Source organism: Sceloporus occidentalis, unplaced genomic scaffold, assembly GCF_023333645.1.
Source record: "Sceloporus occidentalis isolate IW3139 unplaced genomic scaffold, rSceOcc1.0.p SCAF_128, whole genome shotgun sequence".
Classification (NCBI taxonomy): Eukaryota; Metazoa; Chordata; class Lepidosauria; order Squamata; family Phrynosomatidae; genus Sceloporus; species Sceloporus occidentalis.
In genome coordinates, this window is record NW_028317108.1 from 1434008 (window position 1) to 1459179 (window position 25172).

At 41.5% G+C, this 25172-nt stretch overlaps 2 protein-coding genes across 5 annotated transcripts; one reads left to right on the top strand and one right to left on the bottom strand.

Annotated features, from left to right (window-relative positions):
- Positions 1-333: 333 nt before the first annotated feature.
- Positions 334-4034, bottom strand: LOC149281725 (ubiquitin thioesterase OTUB1-like). Its single transcript, XM_089499064.1, has 7 exons — positions 3989-4034; positions 2866-2927; positions 2589-2687; positions 2335-2453; positions 2102-2186; positions 1805-1999; positions 334-534 (listed from the first exon to the last, which is right to left on the bottom strand). The coding sequence occupies exons 1-7, from the start codon at positions 4032-4034 to the stop codon at positions 334-336; spliced, it is 807 nt and encodes a 268-aa protein (XP_089355190.1).
- A 16505-nt stretch (positions 4035-20539) lies between these two features.
- Positions 20540-24597, top strand: LOC149281726 (actin, alpha skeletal muscle 3). Of its 4 annotated transcripts, XM_089499027.1 has the most exons (7): positions 20540-20668; positions 22550-22676; positions 22788-22874; positions 23314-23475; positions 23570-23761; positions 23848-24029; positions 24454-24597. In XM_089499027.1, exons 1-7 carry the CDS (start codon positions 20540-20542, stop codon positions 24595-24597), a joined length of 1023 nt encoding a protein of 340 aa, XP_089355153.1. The 4 variants fall into 4 exon arrangements, with proteins under 4 accessions (XP_089355153.1, XP_089355152.1, XP_089355154.1 ...); XM_089499026.1 differs by having other exon boundaries at positions 22550-22874; XM_089499028.1 differs by lacking the exon at positions 22550-22676 and having other exon boundaries at positions 22679-22874.
- Positions 24598-25172: the final 575 nt, after the last annotated feature.

The following is a 25172-nucleotide window of genomic DNA, read 5'->3' on the forward strand; positions in this document are numbered from 1 at the left end:
AAGATATTTGTACTTAATTAAGTCCATGTGTATCCAGCATTCCCCAGACAAAATGAGAGGTGAACGTAACAACAGAGATTTTGGACATGCGGTTTCCATTTTCAGCAATTTGCATTTAAACAACAAAATCAGGACATCTATGGACTACATATTGCCCCTGTCTATTTTCACATCGACTGTGACACAATTGTAGTGTTTTATTATTTATTTTGCTCCATTTTAGATAAAACATAGACAAGGGAGGGAATGTAAAGATATGTGAAAGCACTAGAAGACATGGTGTAAGCTGTGGGAATACTCAGACGGAGGGCAAGAAGAGCAGCGTGGAGCAGGTCATTTGTAGAGAATGTCATAGTGTCCAGGCCGGTAGAGCAGGAAGACCTGTGGAGGGTCAGAGCCTTCAGGAAATACATGCGTGACTGTGCTTCCGCCCTCCCCCCTGTCCATATATTCAACCTGAATAGACACGTTCAAGGCCTGGGACAAAGCAATGATGTGGATGTGGTCACTTTCTTTACACATGGGTTCTACTTCCTTATAAACGATGAAAAGTAAGACAATGGTGAACATTGTGAAATAGAGGGGGAAAAAAACAAACAAAAAAAAAAAACAACATTATTTTCCAGAACACACAATCATGGTAACATTTCTATACAAGGCATTTGCTTGAAACAAATAGTTTCAAGAATATGTGAAGAAATGTGAATAGCATTTGCACTGAAAAATAACAGACATATGTGATAATTACAACATTAGCAAACAACACACAATTAAAGAAAAAACTTTTATATATATATATATATATATATATATATATATATATATTGCTGGCCACAAAATCAATAAAGCAAGATTTAGGCTATAATCCATATAAGAAAAGTAGCCATTGTCTAAAAGTGATACAACTGAATACTCATGGTATTGTCATGGTATCAAATCCTACGATCAAGGTTGAAGCAAAGGTAGCATTTCGGGTCAATAAAAGAGTAAGCTGACATTTTAAATGTTTCTTTTTAATTTGACTTAGTGGCAAGAAATGAGCGCATTGTAAGTGCACAGAATATATGGTGTCACAAACAACTGTCTACACATGGCTCTGACAATTTGAGATAAAGGACAATATATTCATTACGGAGAGAGTCATGGCGTAAACTGCTCTACACGGACAATCAACAGAAACATTACAATATTATCTTGATTCTGCCATATATGTAGATTTTGCCCCCCCAACAAGTTTATACATTTTTTTTTTAAAAGCAATTCCACTAATCTACTTTATTTAGTTAGTGTCTGCTTTTTAATAACTTGCTTAGGTGTGAGAAAATACTGTAAGTTATTGGCTAACAAGCTATAGCTATTCCACTAATATGTATCACAAATTACTCCTCTAGCCATTCTGTTACAGGGGAAATGGACCACATTAAAACAATAGTTTCAGTAAGCAGTAGCAAGTAGAGGTGCCCGAGACATATGTTACGGCATCAGTAAAACAAGTATTCTACTGTGTTTTATAGGCAAAGGGTAAGTGAAAAGGGTGCAATGAGATACTCCCAAAAATGACTGAAACTTCAAGGCATCGCAGTTCTGAATAAGTCTCCTTTAACTTTCAAATAAAAAAAATAAAAGGCAAGCGATACCATTTACCTGTTCATGGTGAAATACTTGTTTATATAATATACTTTTATGAAAGACATTTAATTTGATTTAATTAAACACATGACTTGGATAAAAGAACAGTAAACATTAACGCTACAAAATAAATAACAAAATTTAAGCACAAGTGTGCTGTGTGACAAAATCTTACCTGTTGACAAAATTCCTTGACACTCCTTCCTCCCTCTATGAAATGCTGGTAGAAGACACCGTCTCTCTGCAGGTGTCCAGATGTCAGGAGTCGCAGGTAGACCACCACATAATCTGACACAGTCTGCTCATTGAATGCAGCTAAGAGCTCTGAGACTGGAGGCCGCTTGTCCACAAGAGCAATTAGATCCATGAACTGCGTGTCAAAAAAAGGAAATTGCACACAGATGTCTTGTCACTCACTGTTTGAGAACTCATATTTTGTTGAAAAAGTCAAGGCCACACTGGAAGCACTTACCGTGTTGTGGAAATCTTCAATAGTAAATTCCGTGAAGCCTTGTTTAATAAGATCATCTTTACTGTGCAAAGAAACCTCTTTAAACCTACAAGACAAATATAAAAATGACAGAACAATAATACTTCAATAAAAAAACTTTGACAGACTCTACTTCCCTTTTCTTCTCTGAACAGCAACATAAATGTTTACATGGTTAAATAATTTCACTTGGGGTGTTATTTCTTGTGCCTTACCTTTCAAGCTCTGGACCTCCACCCAGAAGAGCTTCTAGATATGAAAAGCCAAACGCTCGATAGAAGCAGTTACCATCTGGTCGCGTTCGGCGTATGTATGTGTATCTTTTGTGCAAATCCTATGATTGGGAAAATAAAAAAACAGTCACAGAGCTGTCTAACGCACAGACCATGCTAATCTAAGATTCCATGACCACTATCTTAAGGAGAAATAAACAACAGTGACCATAAAAAGGAATCTTAATGTAATATACCTTAATCTTCTCTTGGTAAACTTGGTCATCAGGGGCATATTCCTGGTACAAAACCGACAAGTCCAATCGTTCAGAAAGCAATGGAGTCTGACCAGCAATCTGTGTTTGATGAGAAGATGTATTTGGCAGCATCCGTATCAAACTCCCCCAACACAACACTCACAAAATATCCGTTACCTAACAGTACAACGCGATCAGAGTGCTTCATAATGGCCAAATTAACAGCAATACATACATAAAATACGCAAACGGTAACCTAGCTTTATGTGGCACTCACTTCTTGCTGAATGCGGTCCTGCTGAGCAATAATTGCTTCGTCGTAAGTGAGACAGTTTACCCCTGCAGGACAAGAAGCATATAAGTATGTGTGAATATAATAAAGACAAAAGCGAAAACAGGTAAGTAGACACAGAAAATGTTTCAAACTGAAAGCATATACAGCTTTCCGAGTAAGCAAGTAAAAATAATGAAAGCGTTCAATGTCTAATTTGTGAATTTTAATTAGATGAAGCTAGAGGCAAGTACACAAAATATCTTTAACATTCCAGCTCTGGCTCAAATTATTACGGAGCACATTTACAGCTGCCTACACTATTCACTAAAAAAGGGATTTTGGCAGAGAGTTTGAGCTCCAATACACTGATTTTGCGTATGCATTATGATGGGCCAAACCCTGATTTTCTCCAGCAAGAACTGAGCTTGCCCTGCACAATGCACAGTTAAATCAGTGAATGCCTTGAAGGACTCTTGCAGCAGTAACTCATCAAGGTCTGTCCTTTATAATACATTGAAATGCGTCACTTGATTACACAACATACCAGCGAATGTTTCTTTGGGTTGGTCTTATTTTGTTTGAATGGCATTATATATTATGCACGGTAAGCCCAGTCCTTATGGGGGGCATTTCCAGCAAACACCTATATTAGTGATGAAACTCCAATGACTGGAGCATCTTTAAAATCACTGACAATCCAGAAGCCCATGATATCGGCCTATGATTGGTAGACAAAAAAAAAAAAACAAAGAGTGTGGGTGAAACAGAGCATATTCTGTATTCATTTACACTAAACCACTGTTACTGTTCAGGTATTGTAGGCTTGGTTAATCATGTGTGTAAATCTATGTGTAGCTTTTCTTATAACTCAGAGCATAAGCACATACATCATCCCCTCATCAGACCACAAGCGGGGGGCCACACGTTTAAATGTGAAACGGCACCAGACGTGGCCACAGCATGCGAAACGGAGGTAGCAGTACATGTATGAGCAGGGGGTCTCTGTTTTCATGTGCAGCTGCAGCCCTTTCCTATGCAGTTGTGTATTCGCTGATATGTAATGAAGTAAAAGAACCCTGCGGGACCATGCGTGAGAACGTTCACTACTGCAGCATGTCCCTCTCACCATCACAATCACTTTGCTGTTGTCTATCAGAGTCCTCCGACGCCATATTTCCTCCTGACCAACACCGTTAGCGATCACTTCCGGGTGAGCAGATACAGGAAGTACTGCCTTCATCTTTACAGCCCGCTGGTCGGAAATGGAAGACACCACAAAAGATACTCTAGAATGCGTGCGCGTATGTCTGTGTGATACTGGATGTACATGTGTTTTTATAAAATACGAAGATGTAACAAAACCTGGCTAAATGCGCGTCAATATAATGTATCGTCCTTGGTTACGGGCTGTATAAAGGAAGTGCTTGCCATCAGTAAATAGGGTCTATTCAGGGCATAAATAGGGAATTAATCCTATAAGAACCGGTTTGGGCGTTTTCTGGCGCTCGCGTGATGTCACGCTGGGACATTTATACAAGCGATAGCGTCAGTAAATCATCTCTGTCACCCCCGAATTGAATCAGCCATCTCCCGCTATTATCCCATTTTAAGGCATTTCCATTCTAGGCGCATGTTTTTAACCAGAAAGAGTATTTGCGTTAATTAGTGTGGTATTCTCGCGAGACAATAAGCTTACACTCTGCCTTCACCTTTTACGCTGCTTGGGAAAGAGCTTTAGAAACGTATTTATTACAAAGACAAGAGCACAATTCACTAAAGGGAAAGATTGCTGGAGGCTTCCTGACATTACTAGATATTATGAAGGAGCAGCCCAGTGAGCTTCTGCTACAAGAGCTTGGCTCAGGTTTGTTAGATGATCATCACCTTTTGAATTGAGCATTATAAGAGGCCAACGCAGCCCTTGTTGCTGGAGAAACCTGCCAGTATTGGCCCTTAATAGTAAAGTGAGATAATTGAAACAAACTTTCCCTTTAGTAAATAAACCTCAAGCTCTCTGTAATTGTGGAGTAAGTCAACACTAGGCCAATTTAGGCAACAATCCTAGAAACAGCTTGCAGTTGGAACACTTTTCTAGTTAGGCTATTCATAGCTACACACGCTTAGGGTTAACTGTTAAAAATACAACACCCCCCCTCCCCCATAACCTTGTACAATGTGTGGTTGGGCACGTATGTTAGTTACACAGCAAATTGTACGCAAAATAGCAGAGTAGGCACACACTGTTACTTCCATAATCAGTCTAAATCTCTCTGGATAGAATCCATGTCACCAAAAATATGGGACCCTGTTTGTACCCCTGGTGTATCTGCTTGTAGCTACCACTTCTATCACAATTTTCTGTAATCTGTCAGAGCATAGTGGGAGTTGTACCCACAGCACCCTTTATTTTATTCCCCTCTAAAGATGTATTTATATTCATGTATTCTTGAGTTTCCACATCAGCCTTTTCCCCCGGCAAGCCTCCCACCACAAAAGACCAGCTGACAACATGCAGACTAACTTTTGCATGGACAGCATTTGTTCCCAGTAAGATTTATTGGATGCCTGCTTTATGGACCATCTGTCTAAAGGCAGTAATGTTTTTTTCCCCCACTTTTATACACTGAGAAGCTGCAGGCATAGTCTCCCTAGCGCAGTGATGGCAAACCTTTTTGAGCCCAAGTGCCCAAACTGCAAACCAAAACGACTTTTTTCAAAGTGCCAACACTGCAATTAAACCTGAACAACAAGGTTTTAGTTTAGAAAAAACAATTCGTAGTTTTTTCAAACTAATTAACAGCTTTTGTTTAAAAAGAAAAAAACAAGAGCTTTCCATTAAACTTTATTGAAGAAAAAAAACCTGTACACGTGCATGTATTTTTTTTTTAAATTGGTTATAAAACTTACTTGATTTGCTGGAATCGGTGTGGGGTCAGTCCCCAGTCGCTCCTGTGATGTCCGTGTGTCAGGTGATATCCCACGCAGGCAGTGGCGACTCGCTGTCAGAGATAATTCCCCAGTGAGTGCCATCTTTGCCCTTCCACAATTACACATCTATAATACACACATACTCATTAACTCATGCTCTCCCTCATTCAGACAATTCATTCACACATTAATGCATACTCTCACGCATTCACACAATGCATCCACATATTAATTCATACTCACTCATTAACATTTACCCCCTTCTGCCTCCCTTATCACTTTCTACCCCTTCTGCCTCCCTTATCACTTCCTAACCCCTCTCCCTCCTCTTTCCCTACTCACCCCCTCTGTATTTCACTCACCTTTAAAGTCCTGCGGCTGGAGAACGAGGCTTCTCTCTTCACTCCTGAGCACCAGATATGATGTCATATACCGGCGCTCAGTATGAAACGCCGGCACTGCGGCGGAGGTAGAGGCCTCGTGGAGGAGGGTGAGGGGGGCCGAGCGGTTGCTAGGCACCCCTCTCTCTCCTCCGCATCCAAAAAAAAAAAAAAAAAAAAAAAAGCGTTTCAGGCTGCCCAGGACTAAAGTCCCATTGCGGGACTGTCCTGGGCAATCCGCTGGATGGTTCCAAATTCGGCGGGGGGGCAATTGCCCCCCTGTAGCGATGCCACTGCACGCAGGTGCGTCAGATGTTTGAGAGCGTGGGGCGTGGCTTCAGTGTTCTCTGGGGAGGGTTCTCCCCAGAGAACTGTGGGAGATGTAGTCCGCGGGAGCCGACGCCGTGACTACAGTGTATGACTGTAGTCACAGCGTGCCCACAGAGACGGCTCGGTGTGCCAACAGCGGCACGCGTGCCACGCGTTCGCCATCACTGCCCTAGAGTGTCTTCAACATATAAACATTTGAAATTCAACTGCCCCAGCATCTTTAATACCATTAAACAAGAGTAATGATTTGAGGCACACAAAGCTGTAAGAGTGTAAACATGCTTTAATGTAACAGATTGACAAATTCTAAGATCAGTACAACAGATGTGCGTTCATCAGGTTCAGCAACATGGGAGGAGCTTGGTTTCATGGTGCTGTACTGGAATGTAGTAAATGGGCCTGGAGTGGTGGGTTAATTCCTCTTTTTATACGCTTCCATGTTGGCAAGAACCCATCCGGATGGGATCAAGAAGCAGACGACAAACGAGGTGAATCCCACCAAGGATTCCTGTGGAGGAAGAGAGCACATTTATAAAAATGTTTTCTATTCAGCGACTAGGATAATGGAAACTGAGCTAACACCATGCATGTGTTAATTAAAAAAAATAATCTAATATTTATCAGTTAGAACATCTTAATATGTATCCAAAACAGAAGGCTGTTGGCCTTGTCTCACATAACCATTGTGTGGATGAGTATCTCCACCGCCCCCCCCCCATTTGAACTGTGCCTCGTTTACAGAAAGAATATATGCAGTCTGTCTACCAAATTAATTTGCATTAAATATAATGTAAATGTATATACACCAGCTCCCCCCTCCCCATATTGGAGGGCTTTAACGACACCCCCACATGACCAAGAGTGCACCCCTTACCATCTGTGGTAAGCCAATAAAAGTCTTATTGGCTTACCACAGATGGTAAGGGGTGCACTCTTGGTCATGTGGGGGTGTCGTTAAAGCCCTCCAATATGGGGAGGGGGGAGCTTTAATGGAGCTCAAATAGATAATTTTTACCTATGGAGCTCAGTTGTTGTATCGTTAGGTTTTCAACGACATGCTTTTTTTCCCCCCCATAAGTGTTTGAATAGACAACTGCATATCAGCAGTGTGTGTGTTCCAACTTTATTTCAGCCCATTGTATTAGAATAATGCACTGACACCTTGTCATGCCTTACTGGACCCTTTTGGGTTCCTTCACTACAGAGCTGGTTTCTGCTACCCCACATTATTATTCGTTACGAAGGGTCAATAACGGCATGTTTCTCAAGCTAGGATAATAAAAACAAATCTCCCTGTTTAATTAAGCACTTAACAGGACCAACCAAGCTCTTCTTGTAGAAGTATCTCACTGGGGTTGGACCGTCAATGTGGTTTCAACTCCTTGACTTAATTTACACAAGTCATTAACTCACTGGCAAAGAGGGGTCCAAATCTAAAGGGAGTCTATGGAGAAATACTTAATTAGCATTGCCATAAGTGAGGTGTTTGAAAGTCACTTAAAATATCACAGCTGACAATGGCAACCTTCAAGGTCTACAGATGTTTATTGTAACAAAAGCAGATGAAACCGGGTATTGTAAATGCCAGGTTGTAAACAGCACTGTATTTTATACCTGCAAAGGTACACTACGGTCAGCACTACTTAGGGAGTTGCCTGCATATAAATACACTGAGGAATGCTCATAGTCAGCCAGCTTCAATGCCGGTTTGGACAAGAGATCCCCGCACACATGCGCAGAAAGCCCTCCCTTTATTTTAGGTGTGAGCACTTCTGCGGCAGGGATTAGCTGCTTCATGCTGTCAAAATTGACCAGCGGATAAGTGGTTAACCATGCAGTCATCAATGGCGGGGCACTAAACGGTCACTTCATGAAATACCTTTTGTAGGCTGTGATAATGAGATTTTTTAATAATTCACAAGCCGTTTATCCCCTTATATCCGTCCGACACGGCGCTTATAAACAAGCAGGCCGAACCCGAATGCACAGAAGGGCAAGATCCAGAGTATGAGACAGAGGGTATGGGAAGAACGACGCAAACGAATCGTTCTTTATACGTTTCGTATTCACACCAAAAAACACTTTGCGAACTTTGGCGGGACATAGCTTGCTTACAGAGATCGTATCGCATACACCCTCTCCCTACACAGCAGCAGTGTCATATTTGCATGTGTTTAATGTATGCATGCCTGCGTGTATATGCCGAGGCATTGCTTCTCACCATAGTTCCCACTGGGCTCCGCGCAGGTTTGGAAGCAATTCCCCTTCTCCCCGTCACCTGAGCCAGGCCTGGGATCCGCAGCAGCCGTGCAAATGCAGACGACATGACAGCAACGTTGTCTTACGCAAGGTCACACTAAAGCGGCTGGGCTCGGCTCGCAACGTTTTATATGCATCGGGACACGTGACGACGGCTGAACGCTAGCAGTTAAGAATCATGATTCTACGTCAGGCAACGGCCAGAGAGAGACGTGAAGCGCATGACGTTCTTTGAATAACACAACTTTATTAAACATGACTGTACTGTTGAAATACGCGTTATTAGCATGTAGCAAAGTGGGCATAATATTTGTACCATATATACTGTAAGAGAAAAACATGTGCTATTGAAAGCTAATATATATATTATTATTATTATTATTATTATTATCTTTTATATATATATAGCGTCAACAATTTACCCAGCTCTTAATACAATACATATTTTCAAGGAGTATGACAAGAAGGACGTTCTAGCAGCTAAGATGATATGCTTCTCTGAAGAAGTGCGTTTTAAGATGTTTCTTGAATGTTGAGAGGGAGGGTGAAAGCTGAAGGTTCGGTGGAAGTAGATTCCAGAGATATGGGGCAGCCCGAGTGAAATCTTGTAGACGGGAAAAGGGAGAGGTGATAAGTGAGGAGGAGAGCCTTAGCCCATGGGAAGAACGTAAGAATCAAGTAGGCGAGTATTTGCTTATGAGGGCAGAAATGTATGGAGGAGCAGTGTTATGGAGGGTATGTTAGTACCAGGATTTTAAATTTAAATATGAAGGTAATAGGGAGCCAGTGGAGGATTTCACAGTGGGGAAGCAGAAGAGGAGCGGCGTGCAAGGATGATAAGTCTAGCAGCAGCATTTAGGACAAACTGCAGAGGAGAGAGTTGAGACAGTGGAATGCCAACCAGAAGAGTGTTGCAGTAGTCAAGATGGGAAATGATAAGTCAATGAACCAGAGTTTTTGTGGATTCTTGGGTGAGGAATGGGCGGATGCGGGAGATGTTGGCAGGATTTGGCGAGAGACTGAATGTGCGGGATGAAGGAGAGGTTTGAGTCAAGGATGACCCCAAGGCATCGGGCTTGGTTAGTAGGCAAGATAGTCATGTTGTTAATGGTGATAGAGAATTCAGGTAGTGAAGTGGAGATGGAAGGAGGGAAGATAATGAGTTCAGTTTTAGAAAGATTAAGTTTAGCGTTGTGACATCCATGAAGAAATAGCTGACAAGCAATTGGTAATACGGGACATGAGAGATTGAGAGAGATCAGGAGAAGACAGGTAGATTTGGGAATCATCTGCATATCCATGATACTGGAGGCCAAATGAGTTGATTAGTTTGCCAAGAGATGAAGTATAAAGAGAGAACAGCAGAAGGCCTAGGACTGAACCTTGGGGGACGCCAACCGAAAGTGGAAGGGATAATGATGTCTTGCCAGAGAAGCTGACAGAGAAGGAACGGTTGGACAGATATGAGGAGATCCAGGAGAGAGCTGTATCTCGAATGCCTATAGAAGCAAGTGTGTCAAAAAGAAGGTGGTGATCAACAGTATCAAAAGCAGCAAATATCCAATAGTATGAGAATGGAGAAGTGACCTTTTGCTTTGGCAGAGAGCAAGTCATTGGAGACTTTTGTTAGAGCCGTTTCAGTAGAGTGAAGGGGTTTGAAACCAGACTGTAGAGGGTCAAGGAGGGAATTAGAGGAGAGGACGTTATTAAGGTGATTGTATACAATACATTCAAGCAACTTAGAGGTAAAAGGAAGCAGAGTGATAGGGCGGTAGTTAGTCAGACAGATGGGATCCGAGGAAGGATTTTTTTTTAGAATGGGTGTGATTAGGAATGCTTGAAGGCTGTTGGTACAGTTCCAGGTGATAGAGAAAGATTAAGTAGGTGGGTAATTGATGGACCAATGTGTGGACATAGAGACTTTGTGAGTTGTGATGGGATGGGGTCAAGGGGACAGGTTGTTGGGTGAGAGGAAGAAAGAAGAGTGGCTATCTCTTCTTCAGTTGTAGGGGAAAAAGCAGTTAGTATGGGATGAGTGGAGAGAGTGGTGGTGGGTGGTGTAGGAGGGGGTGGTAACGTGATTAGTAAAAACAGTTAAAAAAATGTGGTAAAAATAATTCTCCAGCGATGTCACCATCAGGGGAACCATCCAGTTCAACAAAATGTAAAGTAAAGTCCAAAATATCTTAAAAAAGGTTATTTTTACAAAAACCTTTATAAAACTCTTGGCAAGGAAATAGTTAAAATAATGCCATTTGAACTACCCAGGTGGTGTCTATTTAAAAAAAATGTATGATTTGATGGGGTAAATCTTTTTGGAGAGACCAGCCAGTGTTGGCCCTTTCTAATGAATAATGAAGTACGGGGTTGAAACTACAACTCTCCTTCAAGTTAAGCTACATTGTTATCTGGCTGAGGAACAAAGGTAATGTTGCATGGTAGGTATGTTTTTTTAAGTCTCCTAGGTATGAATCACATCACCCCAACATAATCTAAAAACATCTAGGAGAAAAGGGTTATGCAGGTTCAAAACTTGCTAGGTCATATACACGTTTGAATCCCTCCCAACAGTCTCAGGTTTTGCACTTTCCAGGCAGTTGGAAACAAGGGTCAGTTAGGGTGATTCTCCGATGTCCTCTGAATTGGGCTGGGAGCTGCAGCACAGACCACCATTGCAGCTCCCATACGGCCACTTCATGGCACTCTGCAGATAGGCATCGTGAGGTGGCTCTTTGGGCTGGGTGGCCATGCCCAGGGCTGTATTTACCTTCAGTGTAGCCTCAAGGCTTACCTAGGGCAGCACCAGCCACCCTTCCTCACAGCCATCATCAGTGCCAGGATATAATGTCAAGTTCCTATCATTTTAGGCAGAAATGAACTATGGAGGCACAGTCCTCAATAGCGTTAGTGGGCTGGTTCAGGATATCCCTTTTAACTTTCCCAAGTAAGTCACACAAGACCAATTTCCCAACCTTAAATTAATACCTTCTCAGTTTATCTCAAGTTCCCAAGCTGGCCCAGAGGTGGTATAAGCGAGGGGAAGGTGTTCCTGTAGGAACCATAAGGAACCATAAGTGGCCTCCCACTTGCGTTGTGGAAACATACCAGTCCAAATGTCGCTACAGCCACACCCCCGGATATCCATATATGGTAGGGAGGGTAGCTCCCCTTATGATTGATCCCTAAGTTAGAGGATGTGGGCCGCCCCTGACCACACCCCCTGTACTGGTTACTCCCTGTTCTAGCCCTCTCCTGATTGGTGCCAGTTAAAGTGTTTAAGCTAACGTATTTATGTATTGTTCACCCTGTTCTTATCAAGATGGTCTCATGTATAAAGTTGGTGTTTGGTGTACAATAAAAGAGATTCTTACTTGTTCAAGCCTAAGGCCGTGTCTGTGATTTGGGGACAAGGGACACTTCATCGTGAAGTGTAACTATTTGGTTACTGGGAGTCTGGAGTATACTGAGGGGTCCATAGGAGATTGCTGGAACTATTGACGGCAGAGACCATCCGTCTCTAAAGGGTCCATCACAGTACTCTTTCTGGAGGGTGTGCTTTCCCTGTTCTAAATATGCACAAAAGGATTATGAATCTGTGGGTTATTATTGATGTATGCTTTGTATATGACCCTGGATGAAATGGTTTGCTGACTGCTAGTGGATACAGGCATATGGTTAGAGACACCTCATCCGTAACATTTCACACCTTGCAGAGGGCCCTGGTTGGAGTTCCACCTTCAAAGAGAAATTGATGTTGTAAAACATTTTGGCACCACATGCTGAAATTGACCATAACATCTCTACCTGGTAGCTAGTCCATGTATGTACTACACAAATTGGTGTGACACTCTCCCTGCCACATCTGGTAACACATTTGTACCACTTTGGACACCCGAAATGTTTAGGGGATATATATTTTGCTACTTAACACCTTGACGCTTTTGAAAGCTCATTTTACAAAATAAAAATGCGGTAGCAAGTGTTATTTGTGGTGGGGTAAAACATGAGCGAATGTCCAGTGGGTCTGAAATGTGCCTAGACTGTGAAAACGGTAGGATAGGGGCCTACTTCTTGTAAAGGAAAAGGAAGAGAGATAGGAAAGAGGGAATATAGAGAATAGAGATAGGAATAGGATTCATTAAGAAAGGCTGTATTACAACCATGTTATCATTTGCAAAGTTTTCAATGGCTCTTTTCAGCTCCTGTTCCGGATTTGGGATGTGCGCTAAAAAGGGAATGTCTATCCGGATGAAGTAAGGAAACCTCATGTTGTATCAATAATTTGATAGTATTGGGGGAACATTTGGGATTAGTATGGCAGAAGGTAGCAAATGGTAGAACCGAATTTAGGGAGTTTTGTTTTAGTTGCCCCTAAACCACCCTGTTCTCTTCCCCACCTTCTCATGAGACGAGTAGCTGAGAAGCTCTGGATACGTTCCCCTAAACAAGCCCCTTTCCTCACAGCACATGAAATGATACATGGACCCCCCTCCCGCCTTGCACATGGAACAAGTAGAGCTTCTGAGCAGCCCTGGATACATTCCCCTAAATGAGCCCCCCCCCACAAATGAAACAAGCAGAGCAGATCTGGATACCTTCCCCTAAATAACCCTCTATTTTCTTCCCTAAACGAGCCCCCCTTTCCTGCCCATAAAACGTGTAGAGATGCAGCAGCTCCTGAGATAATCCCTAAACGAGCCCCCTCTTTACCCTGCCCATGAGCCAAGAAGAGCAGATGAAAGGAATTGAAAGTTGGAATGCTGAGTGAGAATGTCAGAAGGCACAGAAAGGAATGCCCAGGGAGGTAAGACACTAGACAAGGTGCTTCAAAATGCACAAACGAGAGCCAAAAGACGCCCCAGAAGTGTAAACGAAATGTCCTGTAGGTACTAACGAAGCGCCCTGAAGGGAGTATAAATACTCCCTGAGACCCCTCCCACAAATACAGCCTGACAACAGCCTTTATATTTGTAAATCGCCCCCTTTTTTTCTCTACTGTGTCAGCGTGGCAAGAGTTATTTTTAAAACCCTTTTATTGTGTTAGCTGGCTTCACACCAGCAGAATTGTGTCAGTTTTCAGTGGTGAAAAAAATTTTTTTGATTGTATGTATGTAAGATGTATGTATGACAAATTTTTAATTACTACACACTACAATTCATAGATGTACATAACTAAAAATATGCGTGTCCTCAAATGTAATCTTGCGTCTCTTTCTGGCTCACTGAGATGTAGCCTTACAGGAGTGTCGATATGTAGGAGTAGAATATAATGTTACAAATTCTTCTGTGTGTTCAACTATATCCTCCAGGATAGCATTTGGGCAAAGAGCTGTCTGTACTGTACTCCCCACAAAGATGGGCAGAACAATTCTGATATAGAATATTCCTAGCAAAAAACATTTACACAAATTACAAGAAAGCATTTATCTCTCCCCTTTCTCTACCCTTATTTACTTTCGTTTCCTTCCTTGTTCCCTTTTGTCCCTCTTTTTTTCTTCATTATCTCTCACTTTTCTTCCCATGCCTCTTCTTTCTCATTACCTCCTTTTCTCTTTATATCTCCATTTTCTCCCTATCTGTCCTCTTCTCTTTATCTCTCCTCTTCCTCTCTTCGCTCTATATCTTTCTCTTTAGCTCTCCATTACTAGTTCTCCCATTTCTCACTATCTATCTCCTTTCTCCCCATCTCTTTCCTTTCTTAAGTCCTGTGGTGGGAGCATAAGGTCTGTTTCAGTGCTCTATTGCAGTGCTCATCATATCCCAGCACTCAGCATCAATAGCTGGCACGTCTTGCGATCTGTATTAACAGATCTAGAGAGATCCGGTAGGGTGACAGACACCAAAATTATTATTATTATTACCTTTATTTATACAGAGCCAACAATGTATGCTGCACTTTTTACAATACGTATATTCAAGGGGTATTACAAAACTAGAAAAGACAAAAGTGAAACATTGGGTAATGAGGACAAAGTATGATGGCTGCTGAAAAATTCATGAAATGGTGTAGTTGTACAAGAACGCCTGTGCACTTCCATAGAAAGTGAATTTCCATAGGCTCGCATTCCTACCACTGATTGGCCGCTTGAAGTAGCCAATCAATGGCACAAAAATGGGACAACAGAGAGGATATTTCTCTGTGGCTGAAACTTCTTCTAAATGCAAGTGATTTATTCATTTGGCAGCTTGAAGTATGCATATAAAAGTTCTTACAAAGTATTGTATTATGCATTATTGGTAAAGCTGTATGGAACACTGGTGCTTGATAAACAGCCACATGCATATGAGCGCATATGTGCAAACTCAGTTTATTTGTCCCTTACAGCTGTTTTTATCATTGAACTAGAAAACTATCCGGGTGATGGCTTGATTGAATGAGACAAACGGAGGCCATGCCTGAGCCACGTACTGAAGCACGTGAAGAATCTTATTGCACAGAAAGAGAACTTTTCCTACAAAGGTAAGGTTCCCTAGTCCAATCTTCAGTTTGACTTTGTTCAGCATCCCTTCCCAGCTCTCAGGACTGGGTCACCTCCGCTGAATCACACCCCAAGGATCTTGAGTCTTGGAGCTGTTTTCAAATATTCAAGTACGGGAGCAATTGGGAAGTAGTGATCATAATATGGTGCAGTTTGAAGTTAATAGTAAAAAGCAAACCGCTGTAACTGTTACCAAGACACTTAACTTTAAAAAAGCTTGCAGAGAATTAATTGGGATGACCTCTTTATCCAAAGAGAAACAGAGGACAAGTGGAGTATGTTTAAACTCACACTTCAAAAATATATTTCTAAATATGTACCATTAGGAAGTAAATCCACAAGAAAGAAACTAAAGCCAATGTGGGTGAATAAAAGTGTTAATCAGGTAATGTGAAAAAAGAAATTGGCATTTAAACTGTATAAGTCAGAGGGCTCAGTGGCATCATGTGTCAAGCAGTAAGATGCCAACAGAGCTTGCAAAAGGACTATTAGATAATTTTTCTAGATCTTTTCAGATTCAATTTCTACACTATGGCTCATTTGCTTCCAGGATTTGTTGATGTAATTCATTCTTTGTACCTGTAAAATATTTCCAGGCTGCCACACAATCTCAAAGCCGCAGCCGGTGAACATCTGCGTGATGCGGCGCAGAAGTGGCGGAAGTGCCGGCATCGGAAGTTGTATACGCGTATTGCGTAGATGTCCCCCGCCGGCCCCGCAAGACACCCGGGAGTCTGCACTGGTAAGTCTAGTGGGGGGGCATATCTTGGGGACAGAGTGGCAGCATATCTCGGGGGGGGGCAGAGTGGCAGCATATCTCAGGGGGGGACAGAGTGGCAGCATATCTCAGGGGGGGACAGAGTGGCAGTATATCTCGGGGGGGGACAGAGTGGCAGCATATCTCGGGGGAGGGCAAAGTGGCATCATATCTTGGGGGAGGGCAGAGTGGCAGCATATCTCGGGGGAGGGCAGAGTGGCAGCATATCTCGGGGGAGGGCAGAGTGGCAGCATATCTCGGGGGAGGGCAGAGTGGCAGCATCTATTACACTAAGAATCAACATTTTTCTTTAAAAAAGCACCTAACTTTTAGGGTGCGGCCTAAACTCGGATGCGGCCTATAATCGAGCCAATACAGTATATACATTGGCAGCAGGGTCTAATATTTATATATATCGGCAGCAGGGTCTAATATTAAAGAAACTGCCAGTTCAGCTGTTATTTTAAAATCATATTTCAATCACGGTCTATACTTCAAAGAGATAATTACATATTATATAGTTAAAAATGCATGTCTAACGCATATATATATATATGTAGTAGAAGCATTATTAATCACTCATCTATAGACACCAGACAAGCCAGAAGGCTTGTTTTTCCCTCAGAAATCTCATGGTGCTGCCACAACCACAAGGGATTCTGGGTAGGTGCATGCAAATAAGGTCAACAATAATCACATTTTGTCTCTATATCCACTTTATACATGCTTCCTTGAAAGTAATTGCCCGCTGTACAAATCAGCCTTTAGACAAAACTCGGGAAGAGGTGCAGTAGCCAGATCACCACTCATGGACAGCTGTTTCGTCCTAATGGGACTCGTCAGCATGAGGTTGTGATACTGGCTTAATACTTGAGGCTTGGGGTAGCACGAGAAATACCATTACATATATATATATACACCTTTGTGTTTAATCTCATGTGCTTCATCCCTGAATGGCAGAAATCAAATGTAGTCACCCTAGGCGCCAGGCGCCGTCCTATCACCAAGGCCAGGGCTGTGTTGAGGCAGATGCACGGTGTGCACCCAGGCAGCAGGGAGCGGTGGCGAGAGAGGGGCACCGAGTGGTCACTCATGAAAAAAATTTCAGCAACAACTCGGCGCTTCTCTATATCCTCTGCTCCCTACCGCCACCCAGCCCGTCGCTGTCCTGAGTGCAGTGGTGGGAGCGCAAGGCCTCTGTCTCGGTGACGGTGCTTCATGCTGAGCGCCAGAATATGACATAAAATCCCGGCGCTCAGCAGTGAAGCCGCGGCAGAGCAGCAAGGCAGGAGCCTTGCATTCCCACCACAAGACTTCATCAAGGTAAGTGAACTATGGGGGGTGGTAGATAGTGAGAAGTGGGGAGAGGAGGTATATGGTGAGTGAGAAGTGGGGAGAGGGGGTAGCAAAACTGGGTTTGTGTGTTGTTCTTTTGATCTATACCTGCTATGCCATGTTTCCATACGTTATTTATGTATACCTGCATATATAGGGTTTGCATGTCTTATTCAGGTGCTGTTTACATGTGTTGTTTATTTGATCTATAATCTTTAACAGGGAGGAAGGAAAAGAGAGGTATGGCTTAGCGAATGAGGGGTCAAAGGGACTCTGGGGATGATTACTGGGGGAGAGGACCACTCAAAGTCACGGTCAGGGTCAAAAGGAGGGAAGACAGCACTGACTCTCACAGTCAACCCTTAATCTGCAGTCAGTGTGGCAAATATTTTATATATTGCAGACCCCTTTAATTTCATGAACACCGGACTCCAACCGCTGACACCAGGGTTGTTATATGGGGCATAAGGCTTTTCTGGAGGCAGTGCCCCGTGATATTCATTTTAACCCCCTTTATGCCACTCTGTCTCCAGAAATGCCTTATACCCCCTATATGCCACTCTGTCCCATGATATGCCTTTTAACCCTTTATATGCCAGAGTGGCATATAAGGGTATAAGGCATTTCTGGAGGCAGAAATATATGTCAGATTATGCAAATTAGCATGGCCGGTATTTTTTTGCAAGAAAGGTGGCAACCCTAGCGCCGGCAGCCGCGCAGCCTGCAGCCGCAGGTATTCATTAGAAGCGTGGCCGCGGTCATTCAGTAAGCGGCTCGTAGTCACTATGAGGAGGAGTGGGAGCAAGTGGAGTATAAGTGGGTGTGGCAAAAGGGGGGGTTGTGGGGAAGAAGCCAGGGGGCAGCAAAATTATGTTTTGCCTAGAGTGGCAAAAATCCTTGCACCAGCCTTGTTTCTAGTTATATATTATTGTACTTGTTTGCACTTGCACATAAATAATCTTTAATTAGTTGTTTGTTACACTATGTTTTCCTTTCTTTTTTGTGGGATGGGGGGGGGGGGGGCGCCAGAGGAGTAGTCCGCACAGGGCGTCTGAACACCTAAGGCTGGCCCTGCATATTGGTAACTCTCATTTACCTTACCACGGTGGTTTCACTCATCATTTATATGGGCATTAAATAATGAAATCACTGAAAATTTACGTGGATTTGGCTATAATAATTCTTGTGCAGGAAAAGAATTATCACCCTCAGTAGATACTAAAATTACATTTGACCCCACTAAGATAACCTCGACAGTCCACTAAAAATGCTATTATTTTGCCTCTTACAGAAATCAGCCCTGGGTGACATGTATCCAGTGTGGGTGACACAAGCAGAGCATGTGTTCAAGGGAAAAAAAAACTTCTGGGTACTGCATTTTACAAACAGTTTGTGCCAACAAGGAGTTGCAAACTATGTAGGTCTCACCAACTCAATGAAAAAAATATTTTAGGGCATAAACTGAATAGTAAAAAAATATTGTGCAAATCAATGAAATCTGTACATATTTAAACATACAGAATGACTGTAATAATCGTTTCAACTAGATTTTTTAGTATGATCTGCCTCTAACGAACTTCAGGGGACCTATTGTGCGATATCCTGCTTCCAAAACACAATAAACAGATTCTGGATCAGGGGGAATAAGCTGCATTTTGTTAATATTTTTATTTGATATCTATACCTATTGTTACAGGTTGGGTGCAGTTTATAAGTAATCGATACCTTATGTTATGTAATCTCTGCCAAAATTGGGAAGCAGACTCTGTTACCCAGAAACGACTTCTTTTAATTGTCTCATTGAATGGATCATTTCTGTATAGGTGCTCACAAGTTTATTATTTCTTTGTAGCTTTTCTGGTGTATGGTTATAAAAGTGGCACATTCTGCATGAACATTGCATTGGTTGATAGAGTGATTGCATTAAAAGTTACCAGCTACATTCCATACTATCATTGTATTGCTGTGTGTCTGTTTAAAGTCTCCTTCTTGCACCCTTGCCCGTTAACCTAAGAAATAATCAGTGTAATTCTATCTAATCTAATATATGTGTCTGTCTGTCTATCTATCTGTCTATCTATCTATCTATCTATCTATCTATCTATCTATCTATCTATCTATCTATCTATCTTTCTACAGCACTTTCTAAGTAAAGCCACACCAGTCTAAATCCAGGAATAGCCATGTGTATGTGTGAGCTGTATACAGGCAGCTGAGTGGGAGGGAGACCCCACTATATATGGTCAGTACTCAGACTCTAGCTTGGACCCTCACAAGGCAGGGATGTCCTGGCTTCTCTCCAAATATGGAGCTGAGTGAGTGTAGGGCTTCCCTGGATACCTTTTCAGGGGCTACCCTATATATAAGGATGGCAGTGTACTGCAAACACCAGCACGCTGCTCTACCTTCGCCCTCACTGCTGCACAACGGTGAGTCCTGCAGAGCTTCCCCTAATCCTTTCCCTCTTAGACCAGGAGCAACACTTAACCCTTCTTCAGCCAAGCCCTTACAGAAAGTTGCTTAAATTATTATTGTTAGCTTTTATTTATATAGCGCCAACAATTTACGCAGCACTTCTTAAATCTTTCATCTTTCTTCTGATTAACAGCACACACAACTAAATATATAGCATGTGTTTCAGGGTTGCAGATGTAATTCAGTATTTTATCACTATAAATGTATGATCTTTTGGTATTTTTACCTATTTTGTGACAGTTCTACAGCTCTCTTTCCTTGCAGGGATTGTCAGAGCCTTAATGTAGTGTCATTAAGGGGAAAGAAACAGATAGGAAGGGGAAAAAGGGGAAAACCTGAGTACCAGTGGGAAAATATTTCAAATGCAATTAGTTTCCAAATGGTCTAACCCCAGTCATACCAGTTTTACAGAACATGCTAATCCCTTTAACCATATCTTTAAAATTCACTAATTCCTCCACTAGAATTGCTAAGCACTACTGACATAATTTCTTGGCAAGCTCCATTATGAGAGGCAAGTTGCATGTGCCATAGAAAATAACAGCTGGCCAAACAGTAACAGGTGGGACAACAAAGTGGGACAGGTGTGACAAGTTGAAATATTGCGGGGGGAGCAGAGAAGGAATGGTCAAGGAATATTAAAGAAACACAGCAAATGGCCACTAATCCGGTGGGTCATTGACATACAGCCTAACTTTCTAATTCTCTCTTACAGCCCTTCTCCAGACTTCACCATGTGTGACGACGATGAGACCACTGCATTGGTCTGCGACAATGGCTCCGGACTGGTGAAAGCTGGCTTTGCTGGAGATGATGCTCCCCGAGCTGTCTTCCCTTCCATTGTGGGACGTCCTCGTCACCAGGTAAAGCTACTTCTACAATATTACTACTTCTTACCAACAGTAGAGATTCAACACTGCTGGACCCTTTTATACAATATCAGACAATCTTTCATGAGTCCACAAATATAAATGATTGTTTTGTGTAAATTACGTAATAGGATAGTAAGTGCATTGAACTGCCTTCCAGTTGAGGTGATAGAAACATTTAGGTTCACTTTAGATAAACATATGGCTGCCTTGGTAAAAATAGATGAAATATGATATCTTGAGCTCTTTACACTCTACTCTTTACACTGTTCACAAACATATGCTGTGTTCAGCATTTTACACTCTACTGCTCTGCTTCTTGCCAGATTTTTAACATCTGTAGTTTAATTCTCTTAACATAGCACATGATTAATAAGAATTAGCGATACCAGTATTTACACTAATAGAATCCCCGGAGATAATTTTCTAGGGGATTTCAGGTCACATTATTTGGGTAGTCAGAGCTGTGTGGATTAAAATGTGTATCATGCTCAATGACGTCTTATGTACAGAGAGGTCAGATACATGCTGATAGGCACATGTAAATCTCTAGCTTGGCTGCATGACTTAACCATGATAAAAATCACAATTGGTTGCACTCCCTTTCACAATTCAGAACTCAACAGGCGTGGTTTTCCAATACCTCTATCTCATTCTTACCATAACATAATTCCTAAAATCTGCCTGTTGGATTAGTTTGACATTTAATATTTTGCACTTCATTTTCATTTCACCTGTCCATTCCTCTGATCTGGAGCTTTTTATATATCCTGACAGGAAATATTTGAACATATTCTATGTCAGCACATGACCCAGCTGTTGGTTGGTTCCCTAATGACCCTGGGAGGAATTCAGAAATCCCTACATGGCCAAAATACAATGGCTATACTGTATACTTTAGGCACAGTCATTTTCACATCTCCTGTTACAAATAATTTCATTGAATGCCTCATATAATAAGCAATGGTTATACAGATCTCACAATCACATTTCTTCCTTTCTCTGCCTCTAATTTAATTTCTGTTGTCCTTTTGCATTTGTGTGCATTCATATTTTTATCTCTTAACCTCTTTTGGTCTTTCTCCTCCAATAAGCGTTTTCAATATAAAAGAACATAGAGACTAATCAATATCAGGGTATGTGTCTGAAAATCGCAGAACTCTGACTGCGTTACAATTCTAGGATGTATTCACTAAACAGGGTAGTTATGTTGTGATGAAATTGATTTAATCTGATTCAACAATGCATTATATGGTGCCAACCATCAGGTTTCTAGTGCAAGAAGAACAAGTTGTCCTGTCACAACTTATTATTAATGCACCTATATAACCTCTATAATACACTATTTACTGAATATACCTAACTTAATAATGCCAGATCCCCACCAACATGTATGCTTCATTATGAGATGCAGCTTTACTCTTGGAATAACAACGAATAATAACGACAGGTTTACAGCATTGTCTAACTAGAAGTACACTTCCAACCTGCTTTAAAATAAATTCAATAGGATCAGACACCCTACTCTAAAGATATACAATATTAACCCCCCCCCTTGAATTATATTTTTGCTGCAGCATACTTCTTGGTTTATACATCATGATTACACTCTAAGAAGGTAAAGTTATCCTCCCTTCATCAGGTCCGAAGCTCTCGAAAGCTTGTCTTTTTAATATTATGTTAGTCCAATAAAAAAAGGTATCACCGCATACTCTGCAATACTCTATTTTTTGACATCGTGTCTACTGGACTAATACGGCTTCACCCTTTTACATTATATATATATATATATATATATAATTACACCAAACACTTATTTACCCTATTATCTCTCCTTTCAAATCTCCCTAATGGTTTGCACTATTCGTTTTCCAGGGTGTCATGGTCGGTATGGGACAGAAGGATTCCTATGTTGGAGATGAGGCACAGAGCAAAAGGGGTATCCTGACTCTGAAGTACCCAATTGAGCACGGTATTATCACCAACTGGGATGACATGGAGAAGATCTGGCACCATACCTTCTACAATGAACTGCGTGTAGCCCCAGAGGAACACCCCACATTGCTCACTGAGGCTCCCCTCAACCCCAAGGCCAATCGTGAGAAGATGACTCAGATCATGTTTGAAACCTTTAACGTCCCTGCAATGTATGTGGCTATTCAAGCTGTCCTCTCTCTGTATGCCTCTGGCCGTACCACTGGTAAGAAAAATATTATATACCTAATAGTAGATTAGTATTTGTGCATAGATAAGTCACCTCATCAAATCATTTTACTGCAGCTAATGTATTAGTGAATTTATCAGTATGATTGTACACTTTTATCGTATATACAGAGCACTATGCCTTTATTGTATGAATGCTCAGCTCCATACCTCATGTCAATTGCTAGTGTATATTTTATAACACCTGCATATATCCAACCATTGTTGCAATTACATTACCTCCCATTTAACCTCTGGTTCAGAGAGTTAACTCCAACCATTGGTATTATAAAAAGGCATTCCTGTGAAAACAGACTCGCATAGTTCCCTGTCTAAAAACACAGTAGTAAATGAAGACCTCCACGTTTTATCAAGACATATACACACACACATACATGTATAATCCATTCCTCACCCAAATAATTGTGTTCTTGCAGGTATTGTTCTGGACTCTGGAGATGGTGTGACACACAATGTGCCCATTTATGAGGGGTATGCCCTGCCCCATGCCATCCAACGTCTGGACTTGGCTGGCAGAGATTTGACGGACTACCTCATGAAAATCCTGACTGAGAGAGGTTACTCTTTCGTCACCACAGGTTAGTAGGACGTATGTACTGCATGACAAACTGCAATTGCAGAATGATACAGAACTTGCCATTCTATAAAGTTATCTTCTTTGCCCCCACACAGCTGAGCGTGAAATTGTAAGAGACATTAAGGAGAAGCTGGCATACGTAGCTCTGGACTTTGAGAATGAGATGGCAACAGCTGCCTCCTCATCTTCTCTGGAAAAAAGCTATGAGCTCCCCGACGGACAAGTCATTACTATTGGAAATGAAAGGTTCCGCTGCCCTGAGACACTTTTCCAGCCATCTTTTATTGGTATGCGTGCTTACTAAGATATACAACTACTTTATGGGGCTTTTTTTTTTTTGTAGACACTCTTATGATACTTTCTTCTTCCCTAGGTATGGAATCTGCTGGTATCCATGAGACCACATACAACTCCATCATGAAGTGTGACATTGATATCCGTAAGGACCTTTATGCCAACAATGTGCTGTCTGGTGGTACCACCATGTACCCTGGTATTGCTGACCGTATGCAAAAGGAAATTACAGCTCTTGCTCCTAGCACCATGAAGATCAAGGTAACACCCGATTCACTATAGTTTCTACAACAGAAGTAGTATATTCTTATACAATTAAGCTAACTCACTTGCTGCTAACAGCACATTCCACCTAGCACAGGAACAGAAACAGCGACTACCATGTCATCCTACAGTAAAATACAGTGTTCATTCCCACCACTACAAAGTAAAACACTCCGTTTTTATGTGTGGTTTCAGGTCTGTAACTGTAGCAGGATAACAAGGGAACTCTGCCAATCAAATCCCCAAAGTATTAAAGTCTCCTTTGTGACCCCTTATCTATTCTAGCCTGAATCTAAGACAAAACCAATAGACACTTACGGTTTAGTCAAACGCTCTGTTACTAGAGCAGCTCTGTTGTATCAGTGTGAAGCTGTATGATTTACAATCATATCTAATTTTTTTTTAATTCTCTGTTCTACAGATTATTGCTCCCCCTGAGCGTAAATACTCTGTCTGGATTGGTGGTTCCATTTTGGCCTCTCTGTCCACCTTCCAACAGATGTGGATCAGCAAACAGGAGTATGATGAAGCAGGTCCCTCCATCGTACACAGGAAGTGCTTCTAATTTTAATATATGTGCTAAAACTTTAGCCATTGTGATGTTCACAAAACTACACAAAATAAATTATGCAAAAACATCAACCCCTGCTTTATTTTTGTTATTTGCTTCCATCACTTTAACTGATGTATATATATATATATATATATATATATATATATATATATATATATATATATATATAGTCATAGTGTACCATTTAAACAAAGGCTCTTCAAGAGGTACGACGCAGGCCTGTTTTATAGCCCGCGTCTAGCGGAGAAACTTAAAAGGCTTATTTTGGGTTAGTATGTGGCTTACTAAAAAATGTAAATTACCTTGAAAACAAAGTTAAACTGACAGAGTATTAGTAAAGGGGCATGTGATGGCTTATAAAAATTTTTTGGAAAGGAAATTGCTCTAAGGTTTAAGAATGCAGTCTCTCAGAGTGGGCACCTTGACTGCATACCCATTCAATTCAACATGCAATTACCTCATTATTGAGCACAGCATCCTATCTTTTGAACATATAGTAATTGCCTCAAATTTAAATACAGCCTATTAAAAAATGACTCGCTGGATTAAGTAGATTTAAAGAGTTA